At 44.4% G+C, this 14,862-nt stretch overlaps 1 protein-coding gene across 1 annotated transcript in view; it reads left to right on the plus strand.

Moving 5' to 3' along the window:
* STAG1 (stromal antigen 1) overlaps window positions 1–7,441 on the plus strand; it is a 1,758,022-nt gene extending 1,750,581 nt beyond the window's left edge. The window contains 2 exon segments of the mRNA XM_030215628.1: window positions 1,295–1,375; window positions 7,005–7,441. Coding sequence (XP_030071488.1) covers window positions 1,295–1,375; window positions 7,005–7,028 — 105 coding nt within the window. The 3' untranslated portion in view covers window positions 7,029–7,441.
* Window positions 7,442–14,862: the final 7,421 nt, after the last annotated feature.

Here is a 14,862-nt window from a genome sequence, read left to right on the forward strand (position 1 = left end):
GTCCAGTCTCGTAAGGTCCTTCTGTAATTTTTCACAATCCTCTCGCAAGTTAACGACTTTAAATAACTTTGTGTCATCAGCAAATTTAATTACCTCGCTAGTTACTCCCATCTCTAAATCATTTATAAATATATTAAAAAGCAGCGGTCCTAGCACTGACCCTTGAGGAACCCCACTAACTACCCTTCTCCATTGTGAATACTGCCCATTTAACCCCACTCTCTGTTTCCTATCCTTCAACCAGTTTTTAATCCACAATAGGACATTTCCTCCTATCCCATGACCCTCCAATTTCCTCTGTAGCCTTTCATGAGGTACCTTGTCAAACTCCTTTTGAAAATCCAGATACACAATATCAACCGGCTCCCCTTTGTCCACATGTTTGTTTACTCCTTCAAAGAATTGAAGTAAATTGGTCAGGCAAGATTTCCCCACACAAAAGCCGTGCTGACTCGGTCTCAGTAATCCTTGTCCTCGGATGTGCTCTGTAATTTTGTTTTTAATAATAGCCTCTACCATTTTCCCCGGCACCGTGTACTGGAGGTGCCTGCGAATTCAAGCTTTTTGGAAGTCGCTGTGTATACGTGTCTCACAAATGTGGTCCTGCAAATGGAGTCCAGCTCCGGATTTATTGTTTGACATCTTCAAGATGCAGCAGCCGATACCACCAGGGTACAAAACATTTTTGAAATGTACCACCTTAAAGGCAAAGCATACCATTCTGCAACTGTGGTTGGAGGCCGAAGGTCCAAGAGTGGCACATTGGAGAATGGCCATGATTCAGTGCTGTTCATTAGAAAAGAGGGGAATCAGTGACCTAGCCTCTAAGAGAGGTGATATATTCTGTAAATCCTGGTCTCCATTTTGGGATACTCTCACTCCAGTAGCCAGAAGTAAAATCTTGAATTGTTAGGTTTCAAGGGTTTGAGGAGGTTTGGGTGGGGTAGAGGGAGGGTATGGGGGGGGGGGGGGGGGGGGGGATGGAAGGAAGAGATGTTAGGGGGGAGTAAGGGGTATTGTAGATAGACACATATGTAAAACTTTATCCAGCTTATGTCGGTTAGGGTTCTGTCTTGCATTGTGTAAATTGTTCTGGATTTAAATAAACAGATTGCAAAAAAAAAAATACAATAGATGTGAGTATTGTTGCTTTCTGTATACATGTATACAATGCTTGACAATAAAAGAGAATTTAAAAAAAGTTTATACAGTTGCAGAACATATTGATGTTGATGCCAGAGATAGCATCTGCTTGTCAGTCTTGGAATATAATTCTCTGAATGTTCTTTCCCAGCCCCCTTCAAGGAACAGACGAGAGCGGGCCGAACTGAGGCCAGACTTTTTTGATTCAGCAGCTATAATAGAAGATGATTCGGTAAGTTTTATAGGTTTCCCTTGCCTATTTGTATGGCTGTACTTACTCTTAAAGATTAATTTGTCACATCTCACAAACATTCAAAGGGCCTAGTATTTAAAATAATTTAATCGGGCAGGAAAGGCTCCTTACTTAGAGGCTGCTGTTTTTCTTGTAGGTTGCCAATGCGGGATTTCACCACTGGAAGAGTAGAGTGTCACACATGACTTACAAGCCGGGAGAATACAAGTACAAACTCTTTTATTAGGCACCACAGTGAAAGACCCAACAAGGTCCTGTGTCATGTGATGATGGCATTTTGAACACTGCCATTTTTGGTGGGATTCCACACAGCTTGGCAGTGTTGTACAATATATACCATTCACAGGTGTACCATACATAGACCAGTGACTTCATCCAGTCTCGTGACCCCTGAAACTGGTGGCCTTCTGCCGAAACACAGGCCTGTGTCTGGTTTTTCACTCTAGTGCCTAATAAAGAGTTTGTACTTGTACTTGTATTCTCCCAGCTTTCGAGTCCTGTTTCACTCTCTACTCCTCCTTGATTTTCACTGCATTCCGTATAGGACATCTTCCTGTTCACCCTGCAGACTGCTGGAAGAATAGCAGGAGATGGAAGCTGGATGGCTTCTTGGGTGTCAAATGGTTATTTCAGTTTTTACTATATACAGGTGCAGGATGAGTTCTGTTCTACAGGACGATTCCTCTGTGATGGTGTTGGGCAGCTCCTGTTTTGGTTCTGGTTGTTCCAGTTCCCCATGGAGCTCTATAGGGTGATCTGTTGTTCCATACTGAAGGGTGCAGAGCTCCACAGCACCAAGTGTAAGCACTTCATAGTTTGTCTCAGACTCTCCATCTGCTAATAGGAGGATATATACTCACTCGTAGGGCATGGTCTGGAGCGACTAAAGGAAAGTAAATTAGCAGGTAAGATCTAATTTCTTCTTACCGAGCAGGAGAGACTCCTGCCCAGTTAAAATTGTTTCCACATGCAGACCCTTGCTGAATTCTTTCACGACAAGGTTCAAAAGATAAACCATGAATTCTCTACCTCGCCACCTCTCCCTCCACTAGTCCGTTCCCCTCTCTCTCCTTCCCCTCATTCCTTTTCCTCCTTTCCTGAAGTTACTATAGAGGAAACAACACTTCTCCTTTCTTCCTCAAAATGTACCACCTGTTCCTCTGATCCCATTCCCACCCACCCTCTTAATGCCATCTCACCTGCTCTTTTATTCCTTTTATCTGTCACATTCTCAACCTCTCACTTTCCACTGCAACTGTCCCTACTGCCTTTAAACATGCTGTGGTGTATAACATTTGAAAGAGCTATATTCAGTATGCCTAGACTCTGGATGGGAACCACGAGGGGAGAGAAATTGTTTCTTAGCAAGGCCTGCATTTTGGGGAAAAAATGCATCTTACTACACTGGACTGATGATTGCCCACCCTCCTTTTGGCACTGGAGGAATAGACTCCAGGAACTGCTGACATGGGAGTCTAGAGGGGCGGGACTGTCACCGGGAAGGCAGCGGAGGTTTCTAGCAATATGGGGGGCATATATAAACACTATATCACCTAAGGCGAGAAGCCATATCTTGAATAGACTTCCCTGGGACCAGTAAAGAGAATTTGACAATAAGCAATGCGCAGGGAGGGGAAGGGAGGGGAGGGGGGGAATTTGGGGGAATAAGGAAAAGAGATTTGGTTAGGTAGATTAAAGGCTGGATAGGGCCCTGTTTATCAGGATCCTACCTGATATTTGTTTAATGAGTTTCAATATATATCACGGTTAATTCTCGTTTCAGGGAAGGTTTTAGATGATTGAGGCTCAGGTCATCTTGAAGTTAATAAAGTTAATAAAGTATACCAACTTGAGAAGGGAAGGGAAAGGGGTGGGGGGCATAGGGGGGAGAAAAGTTTCTAAAGCATAACTTAGATGGTTGTTTTGCACTATCTTTAACCCTGGTATACAAGAGGTTATTGCTGCAATATTAAGCGGACATATATGTGATCTGCTGTTTCTGTAGATCAGGATAGGTTAATAATCAGCAATACACAACAAGAGTTATTATTTGAATTCAGTATTTTATTTAGAAGTTCATGTAACAACAAAGATATAAATATTATGTTCACAGGCACAAAGGTTTGGGGGGGGGGAGAAAATGTGGGGGGGGGGGGGGAAACCTAGATAATAGAAATTAATGATTTCTTCATATAAGTATGTTATGTTATTTACACAATTTTACATCGAAATGTATATTCATGTATAACATGCTGAACCATCAATAAAAACTGTTGAAACATAAACATGCTGTGGTCACACCTCTCCTTAAGAAGCCTTCACTTGACCCTACTTGTCCCTCTAATTACCGACCCATCTCCCTCCTCCCTTTTCTCTCCAAATTACTTGAGCGTGCTGTTCACCACCGCTGCCTTGATTTTCTCTCCTCACATGCTATTCTTGACCCACTACAATCTGGTTTTCGCCCTCGCCACTGAACCGAAACTGCGCTTACTAAAGTCTCCAAAGACCTATTACTGGCTAAATCCAGAGGTCTCTATTCCATCCTCATTCTTCTTGATCTTTCCGCTGCTTTTGACACTGTCGATCACAGCATACTCCTCGATACCCTGTCCTCACTTGGATTCCAGGGCTCTGTCCTTTCCTGGCTCTCTTCCTACCTCTCCCTCCGCACCTTCAGTGTTCACTCTGGTGGATCCTCTTCTACTTCTATCCTTCTGCCTGTCGGCGTACCTCAGGGTTCTGTTCTTGGTCCCCTCCTCTTTTCTATCTACACTTCTTCCCTTGGTTCATTAATCTCATCCCATGGCTTTTCCTACCATCTCTATGCTGATGACTCCCAAATCTACCTTTATACCCCGATATCTCACCTTGCATCCAAACCAAAGTTTCAGCGTGCTTGTCTGACATTGCTGTCTAGATGTCTCAACGCCACCTGAAATTAAACATGACCAAAACCGAGCTTCTCATTTTTCCCCCTCAAACCCACCTCCCCACTCCCCCCGTTTTCTATTTCTGTTGATGGCTCTCTCATTCTCCCTGTCTCCTCAGCTCAAAACCTTGGGGTCATCTCTTTCTCTCTCCTTCTCTGCTCATATCCAGCAGATCGCCAAGACCTGTCGTTTCTTTCTTTACAAAATCCGCCCCTTTCTTTCCGAGCACCCTACCAAAACCCTCATCCACACCCTTGTCACCTCTCGTTTAGACTACTGCAATCTGCTTCTTACTGGCCTCCCACTTAGTCACCTCTCCCCTCTCCAATCGGTTCAAAACTCTGCTGCCCGTCTCGTCTTCCGCCAGGGTTGCTTTACTCATACTACCCCTCTCCTCAAGTCGCTTCACTGGCTCCCTATCCGTTTTTGCATCCTGTTCAAACTTCTTCTACTAACCTATAAATGTACTCACTCTGCTGCTCCCCAGTATCTCTCCACATTCGTCCTTCCCTACACCCCTTCCCGTGCACTCCGCTCCATGGGGATAAATCCTTCTTATCTGTTCCCTTCTCCACTACTGCCAACTCCAGACTTCGCGCCTTCTGTCTCGCTGCACCCTACGCCTGGAATAAACTTCCTGAGCCCCTACATCTTGCTCCATCCTTGGCCACCTTTAAATCTAGACTGAAAGCCCACCTCTTTAACATTGCTTTTGACTCATAACCACTTGTAACCACTCGCCTCCACCTACCCTCCTCTCCTCCTTCCTGTACACATTAATTGATTTGATTTGCTTACTTTATTTTTTGTCTATTAGATTTTAAGCTCTTTGAGCAGGGACTGTCTTTCTTCTATGTTTGTGCAGCGCTGCGTACGCCTTGTAGCGCTATAGAAATGCTAAATAGTAGTAGTAGTAGTAGTAAAAATAATGTGAATCTCAATTACAATGAATAAGTACATAAGTACATAAGTAATGCCATACTGGGAAAAGACCAAGGGTCCATCGAGCCCAGCATCCTGTCCACAACAGCGGCCAATCCAGGCCAAGGGCACCTGGCAAGCTTCCCAAACGTACAAACATTTTATACATGTTGTTCCTGGAATTCCTGGAGTTATGTCTGTGTGATAAGAAAATATGAAACAATTCTGGCCCATAAACATCACAGGGTTAAATCTGTCCTAAACACTTGGGCTCACTTTGACCTATTTTGTCAGGGACCTCATAGCACTAATTAACCTTATGTTTTGTGTTATTTGTGTAAAGGTATTGTCATGGAAAGATAATGTTGTTTTTATCTTTATCTATGCTTATTTGCCATGGATTGTTGATATTGTTTGATTTTGTGTTTGCTTTTGTATATTATTTTTTGAAAAAACCTTTAATAAAAATATGAAAAAAAAGTGCTCAGTGAGCCAACCACCAGTATTCAGTAGCACTTAACTGGGCAGTGCCTCTGAATATTGGCTCTGCCCATTCTGAAGCCAAGCAGTGAGTGGTAGCCTAAGGGAGGAGCCAGTAGTTATGCAGATATCAGCAATATTCAGTGTTGGTGCCTGCATAGCTAAGTGACCTATAGGACTGCACAAAGAGTGCCCTAATTTTGGTTGCTTAAGTTACGCAGGTATCATCACTGATTATCAGCCAGCACCCATATAACTACAGCTTGCCAGGTTACAGAGCCGATCCCATCGCTCCAATCCCCCTTTACCCTCACAGTCCAATCCCCTTTCATTTGAGACCCCCCCCCCCCCCATGTGATTGCCCCACCTAACTGCCAACCCTTCCAGTCCGATCCATCCTGGTTATGATCCCCCTTACTCCCACAGACTGATTCCACCTCACCTAAGACCACCCATCCATTTCCTTGGCCCAACTGCCATATCACCCTGATGTCACTCCGACCCTGCAGGAACCCCTGGGACTTACCTGATCATCTCATGGGAAGGGGCAGGAGCAGCCCCTCTCAGTTCCCACCCTTTCTGGTTCTGTGTGTAAAATGGCACCCCGCCAATCCCTGGTGGTAGTTTTGTGGACCCAGCTGAATATCGATCAAGAAGTGCTGGCAGGTAGCATATATGTGGATATTTAGTGCCGGTGCCTAGACATGACCCTGCATTTGAATATCTAGGTCTGCTGCTTTTCCCCTCTTCCACCCATTTGCAAAACTCACCCCAAAACAGTCCTCCAAACAGATATGAGCAGGGAAGAGGCAGTCTAAAAGAAAAGCTAGCAAAATGGTGCTGGGGCTACTCCGAGTGTTGACTGAAATAGCTTTTCATTTGTTCTACGAGAAAATAAATCAACTTTGACTATTTTTGTCAGAAAAAATAATGACTAAATAAAAGCAGTAGAAAATTTCCTCAAAATGCCAAAACAGTTACATGAAGAAGGTTCTGTGGACATGGATGCAGTAATGTGTTATGGTCACTGTAAGACCAACATTTTGATATATGTATATGCAACATACTGTGCTTTAGTGCTTAAATCCTTCATGTGTTTTAGGAAAATTGAATGACTATAGAGGGTAAAATAAAATTAGCAATCAGTGTTAACATAGTCTGGTCCCGAGGAAGCTCACTTTCAGAAAGTTTGACAACCACAGACTTTATACAAAGAATAAACCTAAAGTAATGTTCATATATTTACTATTAACTGGTCTTAATGTGTCTTGCAGGGTTTTGGAATGCCAATGTTCTGAAGTATGGCGAATGCACCATTTACAGATATGAAACTCTATTGTCCAGAGCTAAATGGCCTATATACTGTGATAACTTGTGTAAAAAATTGAAGTGATAACTTTTTCTTTTTGTTTTTTGGGTTTTTTTTACCAAACAATTATGTACTCAAGTTCTTCTTGCTGTGTTGGCACAGACAAGCACATAAGCAAAGCAAAAGAATATTTGTGAATTCATTCTTGAGACTTACTTAGCATGTCACCCTCTTTGTACCTGTTACAGGCAGATAAGAGTTTGAGGGAGAAAGTGAAAACTGTACATCTTCACATGTGCTTTTGAGGTTAAGAGGAAAACAGAAAGAACAATGATATAAACAGAATTCCTGCTGCAAACTCAACAATGTTGAAAGATTTTACATTTTATTTTTCTGTTTTTTTTTTAAATTTAACTGTTTTTGCCTTTTTTAATTCTTGGAAGAGAAAACTAATACTAAGCCGCCTTTGAAAGATTTTGCCATCAGTCATCGACTTGCTGGCCACTGGGATGCAGCAGAAGAGGAAAAGTGATTTGGATACAGGGAATGTGGTATCTTTGTTGCCAACAGACAGAGCAAGACATTATCCTTTTGCCAGGCTTGAATTGTAATCAAGGGCACCGCTGCCAAACAAAAATTGAGCCTGAGGAAGATGTTAACTTGACAGCTGATACCCCAAGACTTTATACTCTGCAAATAAAAGTGTTATTTTTTATTTAAATTCTAGAGATGTCTGTTTAGCCACCTTTCCAATGGAGTACTGTGTAACTCATATTTTGTAAGACACATTTAAAGGGGGACAATATCATATTTTCTACTGGTTTCAAGTTCTGTTTATTTATACCAACTTATACCAGCAGATAAAATATGGAGAACAGAACTAACCTATGATCCTCAATTTTTCAAATTATGCCCTGCAGTTTTATTATGAAAATTAAGGAAATTAAAATAAAATTTGATTCATTATACTGTTATCAAGGAATTTTTAAGCGTACTATATGAATTGTCTCCTTTCCATGCAGTACATGATTCTTTTTTCACAGTTAGAAATAAATGCTACGTATACGTTTGTGCAAAATTCCTCAACTCATACTCTGTGGCATTACAGCACCATTTTCCAGTATTACCTGTGCATGTGCGGAGTAAAAACACATTTTGTCCAGGATTCTAAACACATAAATAAAAGAAAGATAAATATTCAGCTGAATATTGTCAAGTAAAATACAACCTGTAGTGGCTCGCAGCTTATTTGGATGTGAAATTGATCACCACTAGGGGCAATATTACTATAATCAGTATTTTGGAAGCTATGGCACTATTTCCTTCTTTCGGTTTTAATCTGGTATTAAATGAGACCTCTAAGTCTGGTAGTGCAATGATACAATTCCATATATGCATAACGTTAGAAGCTAATGGGTCAATATTCAAACATTGTGGTCAGTAGTTTTTTAAACTCAGACTACTGCATTTAAACTAATATGTATATTCAGTGGCACAATCCACAGAAGCAGTGGTGCAAAAGATAGTATTGAGCGGTCACTTTCACTAGCTGTATGAATAGCAGCGATATTTAGGCACTATTTGGATAGCTATTCAGTTCAATTTAGGACAGCTGCTGAATGCCAACTATCCACAAAGTTAAAGTTAGGCGGCACGCCCTTGTTCTACAGTAGCACTTTCCACCTAGGGCTAGATTCAGTAATGGCACTCAAATTTAGGTGCCAGGGAAATTCTGCACTAAGTGCTATTCTATAAAGGGCACTCTAAGCTTCATATTCTTTATAAAATAGCGTTTAAAACGGATTCCCATGCCCAAGGACTTATGCCAGCTGAAACCTGGTGTAAATCCTAGTGCATACCTCAATATTCTATAACACTGTGCCTAAATATTTGGAACTTCTCTAACCCACCCATGTTCCTCCCATGGTCATGCCCCCTTTCAGTTGCACAAGGGACATTTTGGGGTGTGTGAAGCGTAGGCAGATGGCGCATGTGCAATTCCAAATTGGTGCCAATTAGATTACAGTCAACTCCTATTAAGATAAATAATTGTTTGTTATTACCTAATTGACTAGTTTGCATGCATCTCTGGGCATCCAATTTTGGGCACCCAACTTTGGGTGAACTATATAGAATCCGGAGGATAGCTCCACAAAATATTCAAGGTTTGTTACCAGGTTAGCAGCTGGATAAGGACTTTTCAGTACTGGCCCATAAGTTTCCACTACTGCAATACCATATTAAAAAAAATTTAGATTTTTAATGGTGACTGCATCCAAAATGTTTTCCTCCCAGTAAGATTAGTGTTTTTAAAATAATAGCAAAATGTATGATCATCTACTACAATACTTTTATTTACTTTTCACTGCTAGATTCCCTCTTACAGAAATGTAGGCATGCAACACTTCCACCACAGATGTGTATCTAGCATACACAGCTTGCTTTAAAAGTATATATCATAATTCATATATGTATAATGCACACATAGTTTTAAGGTATGTGGTGTGAATGGAGTATATATGAATTTTTGTAGGTGCTGATGCTGCTTTGTAATACTTTTTCTCCAAGGCTGGCATCACTGATTGAACCCCTGTGCAGACGCTGCCCAGGGGTCCTGAAGCTTGACCCATCCGCATAAGCGCATGTGCCTTCCTGCCCGCCTGGATTGTGCAGGACCCTCAATTTTATTTTCTCCAAGGAGCTCTTAAGGCTTGCCTCATCCATTTCAGTCGCACAATTTTTCTCACTGTTTTTGTTCTTGGCCTTCCTGCCCTTTTTCGTCCATGTGACTAGCATGGGAGCCCTTTTTGTGTTAATTTAGTGTGTTCCCATTATTTTTTTCTAGATAATTGCAGCTTTTAAAGTTTTCTTTGTTTTTCCACTGCTCACGGCCTACTTAGTCGTGAAAAAAAAAGGTAAATAACTTATTCAAAAATTGACCTGTTTGGTTTCACTTCAGCTCTTTTTCCACATATGTTCCAAAAACCTTCCAGTGGGTTTAAAAGGTGTATGAGGTGCAGTAGGACTATATGCGTGACTGATACAACTGGTTTCTATCCTGCCTCTGACCTAATCATAATCACTGTAAACCCTGTTCTCAAATGCAGAAAAGAACACAGAAGAGTAGAGATGTCCAGCACGAGAAATGTTATGATGTCCATCAGCATCAGGAGCCACGTCAACTTGGAGATGCACCAGCATCAATGAGATCCCCACCTGCCTTGATGTCGGGCATAAGTAGTGCCACTCAGGCTGAGCATCATCAGATCCAGCACTGAGAAAAAGTGAAGATTCCGTGTTGTCCTTGTCAGCAATGGAAGTAAACTAATGTCCTTCATCGAGCAAAGGGATTTCTCCATCTTGAAGCATAGTGACAGGAGCACCAGGACACTGGCATCACCGGTATTCGAGAAGTCAACACTATAAGGACCTCTCCCCCTCTGTGGATGTGGTACCGATGTGCCAGTCTCCCCAAAGCTGGGACCCCCCACCTCCAATTTGGCTCCTACATCTTTGCAGGTCATCTCCACACTGGCACTAGCCCCACTTTTACTAATGCTTGCCCTCTAGGAATGGGTCCAGGCCATGTTACAAGAGGAACTGGGGTTGCATCATGGCTCCTCCCTCTCCTCTGCGCATATCCAGCAGATAGCCAAGTCCTGTCGCTTCTTTCTCTTTAACATCAGCAAAATTCGCCCTTTCCTTTCTGAGCACACCACCCGTACTCTCGTCCACGCTCTCATTACCTCTCGCCTTGACTACGCACCTACTCCTTACTGGCCTCCCACTTAGCCATCTATCCCCCTTCAATCTGTTCAGAACTCTGCTGCACGTCTTATATTCCGCCTGAACCGATATACTCATATCACCCCTCTTCTCAGGTCACTTCACTGGCTTCCAATCAGATACCGCATACAGTTCAAGCTTCTCCTTCTTACCTACAAATGCACTCAGTCTGCAGCCCCTCATTACCTCTCTACCCTCATTTCCCCTTACGTTCCCGCCCGTAACCTCCGCTCACAGGACAAATCCCTCCTCTCAGTACTCTTCTCCACCACCGCCAACTCCAGGCTCCGCTCATTCTGCCTCGCCTCATCCTATGCTTGGAATCAACTTCCTGAGCCCTTACAAGCCCCCTCCCTACCCATCTTCAAATCCTTCCTCAAAGCCCACCTCTTCAGTGTTGCTTTCGGCACCTAAACTTTATACCTCTCAGGAAATGTAGTCTGCCCCTATTTGACTGACTATACATTTGTCCTTTAGATTGTAAGCTCCTTTGAGCAGGGACTGTCCTATGTTAAATTGTACAGCGCTGCGTAACCCTAGTAGCGCTTTAGAAATGTCAAGTAGTAGTAGTAGTAGTCACCAGTGCCATCTTTGATGCCATTCCAGCCCATCTTGGAGACCTATGCCCTGCCTGTCAGGCAGTTGATGTCAGTGCCTTGTCAAGCATCAGAGCAAGCACTGACCTATGCAATGTTCCTTTCCAGCCTGTCTGGGGAGGAAGCAACCTGAGTCTAGGAAGGGACCCATACCTCAGCATTCTTGCACACAGCCTGGTCACACATCCAGTGATCTGAGGCAGGCACAGACTCAAACGATGTAGGAGGTTTTGCTGAGTCTGAAATGGAATCAGAGGAGCCCTTGGAGGAGGGTTCTCTTGGCCTACCTTGAGGTCCTTCTCCTTCCCAGGAAAGGAGGAAATCTCCAAAAGAAATGGCGGAAGCCATTCTATTTAAGTTGGAGTTTGAGGACAAGCCCAGGGCTGAAATGTTGGACGTCTGTAATTATGACTCCCCTCCCAAAGAAACTGTGATAATGCCTGTTCACAGCATCTTTAAGACTACACAGATGAAGAATTGGTTGTCCCAAAGAAGGCATACTTCATTTATAGAATCCAAAAGGCAGCAGCTTCCGAACCATTCCGTTGTGGTCGAATACGCTGTCAAGAGTCAGAAGTTCAAGTACACATGCCTCGGTTCGCACTCTGAATCTTATGGGCGAAAGGTGTGTCAGGGCTCGATACCCATTTCCCATATCCACTCCTACCAGCTTTACATGAGCATCTACTTGAAGAACTTGGTGCGCAGTGTGCACTTTCCCACTGGAGCAGAAGGAAGGTTCGAAGCACATAGCTCAGGCAACTTTTGATGCTTTTGACTTGGCATCCAGGCTTTCCGCCGTAGATATTGGAATGTGCACACTCTCATAGCTGCGTGTCTTGAACCTGAAACCAGCGGTTCAGAAAATGTTGCAGACATCCCACGCCAAGGAGACAGTCTTTTAGGGGACAAGGTGGAAGAGGTGGCAGACTTCATAAAGAAGAGAACTGATATAATCAAGTCTCTGTCCTAGCTGTCACGACTGTGACTTTATTCCATGCCTACACTCACCTTGCCTCCGGGTGACCAGGTCCTGTGGTTGCTGTGGACTGCTTTTTCCTGTTTCCCAGATGTCTTCCAGGTTCCATTCCAGTCCTGATGTTCCAGCTTTCCAGACTTGCCCCGGTGGTTCTGCTGTCAAACCTCACCGGTGACATCATCTGTAATTGCCTTATTAAGCACCTGGGAACTTTCAGGCTTTGACTTTGCAACAAAGGTCTTCAGAAGTTCTTTTGTCTGAGAGTGTTTGTTGTTGCTCTAGCTCTGCTAGTATCTGCTTTGTGTGTCCTTAGCTTTAGTTTCTTCTGTTTGTTTTTGCCTGATGTGTCTTTAACTTTAGTTCCTTGCTGCTGTATCTGCTCTGCCTAGCTTCAGTTCCTTACTGTTTGTTACTGCTTTGCTCATGGTCAGTTCTAGTTTCCCTCCTGCTGTTTCAGCCCTGTGTGTCTTTAACTTTAGTTCCCTGCTGCTGTATCTGCTCTGCCTAGCTCCAGTTCCTTTAACATAGGCAGCCGAGACCCCTCGGGCCTAAGGGTATTCGTGATATTGAAATAATAACAAGATACATGGTATTTTCTTAACATGGCACAACTTGGCCGCAGCTTTATTTTAAATACAAACATCATAACCCTGGGTATACCCAAGCCAATCAATCTTCCGGCTTACTAGCCAACCCAGTCCGCCGTCATTACCAAGATTGACCAATCGTATACAGAGCTCCCCGCCGCACAGCAAGGGAGCTCAACTGTAAGCGCAGCTATCCCAGCTGCCTAGCTTACTCCCTCAGGCTTGGGTACCCCGCCAAAGCTACGACAGAATGTATACATGTTCGTATCCACATTAAACTGGGAGGGGGAGCTGGGTGCAGGCTGATGCCCAGACGCCAGAAAAGGACGTCTGGCCTCTGCCCCGGGGTTTTAAACCCCTTTCGTCTCTGCACCCTTCGCAGTAGGGTGCTTCTGTGAGGCGGGCACGTGCCCACCGCGCCACGCTCGCACCCCGCTGACATTTCTGCGCATGCCCGTCGGGGCACGCGCCATGTTAGAGGCGGCTCCGTGCACCCGGGGGGCACTGCGCCTTGCTTTAACATAGGCAGCCGAGACCCCTTGGGCCTAAGGGTATGCATGATATTGAAATAATAACAAGACACATGGTATTTTCTTAACATGGCACAACTTGGCCACCACTTTATTTTAAATACAAACATCATAACCCTGGGTATACCCAAGCCAATCAACCTTCCGGCTTACTAGCCAACCCAGTCCGCCGTCATTAGCAAGACTGACCAATCGTATACAGAGCTCCCCGCCGCACAGCAAGGGAGCTCAACTGTAAGCGCAGCTATCCCAGCTGCCTAGCTTACTCCCTCAGGCTTGGGTACCCCGCCACCAGCCCGGGGTAGCAAAGCTTGCCCCGGGCCACCCCCACCAGCAGCTGCGGTCTGTTGTGCCAAAATAACAGCTTCTATCACATTCTGCAAATCGTTATTAAATAGGTCATTTCCAATTGCGGATAGGTAGGTCCCATCCCTCCAGAAGAAACCCTTCGCACATCTCGTCTGCCCAATCGTGTGTCACCTGCCATCCGCCCATGCCCATAACCCATGTCGCAATTTGCCTATTGACTTTCTTTGTGGGCCTGCCCCATAGCTTCCAGTGTTTGTGACACCATCTAGGGATTATGTCGGACCAGACTATGATGGTATGGGGAAAAAGGTAAGAAATTATGGGCAGGTCCCGCTTAGCTGCACGGACCACTTCGATGCAGGAAAGGGTTCCGATGTCGTTCCCGCCCAGGTGTATGACAATGGCTACCGGGGAGGCCAAGTTGGCTGCTTGGCGCTGGAGTAATGGGACCAACTGAGCCCATTTCATCCCTCCGACTCCCATCCAATTCATTCTTACGCCTCTGGAAGCCAGGCCCAAGTGGGAGCCCATTTAATAAACGAGAGGCCGACAATCCACACACTTTTTGTCCCTGCAATAGAAAATAGTGGTTGATAAACAGAGTTAGACGGGACCCTGATGACCAGGGACATCTCCTCTGATGTAGACCTTGTAGGCCTCTGACTTCCATCTACCCAACTTTTTAATGGATGGTGGTGGAAAACCTAACACTGCTGCGCATGTGGCGGCCCCAATCCTATACGAATGTGTTCCAAAATTCCCTGGGTCGTGCCCCGCTCTCAGCAAACATTTGCGTAATACCGCAGAGAATTGGAAGAGGGTCAGAGGGGAGCTATCCTGGTGCCCCAATAGAGCTTCGCCGCCCATGGGCCTCCAGGCTAGGTATTCCTAGATGTTTGCTACCGGGCAAGTCTGGAGCAAGTCTACCTGCACCAGGATGATTGCCTGCCCCCTGCACAACTGGTCCGTCTTAGATCTATGAATTACGAACCGGAGGGTATTACCAGACAGCGTAACCCTGCTGAGCAGGAGACCG

Source organism: Microcaecilia unicolor, chromosome 10 (genome assembly GCF_901765095.1).
Source record: "Microcaecilia unicolor chromosome 10, aMicUni1.1, whole genome shotgun sequence".
Classification (NCBI taxonomy): domain Eukaryota; kingdom Metazoa; phylum Chordata; class Amphibia; order Gymnophiona; family Siphonopidae; genus Microcaecilia; species Microcaecilia unicolor.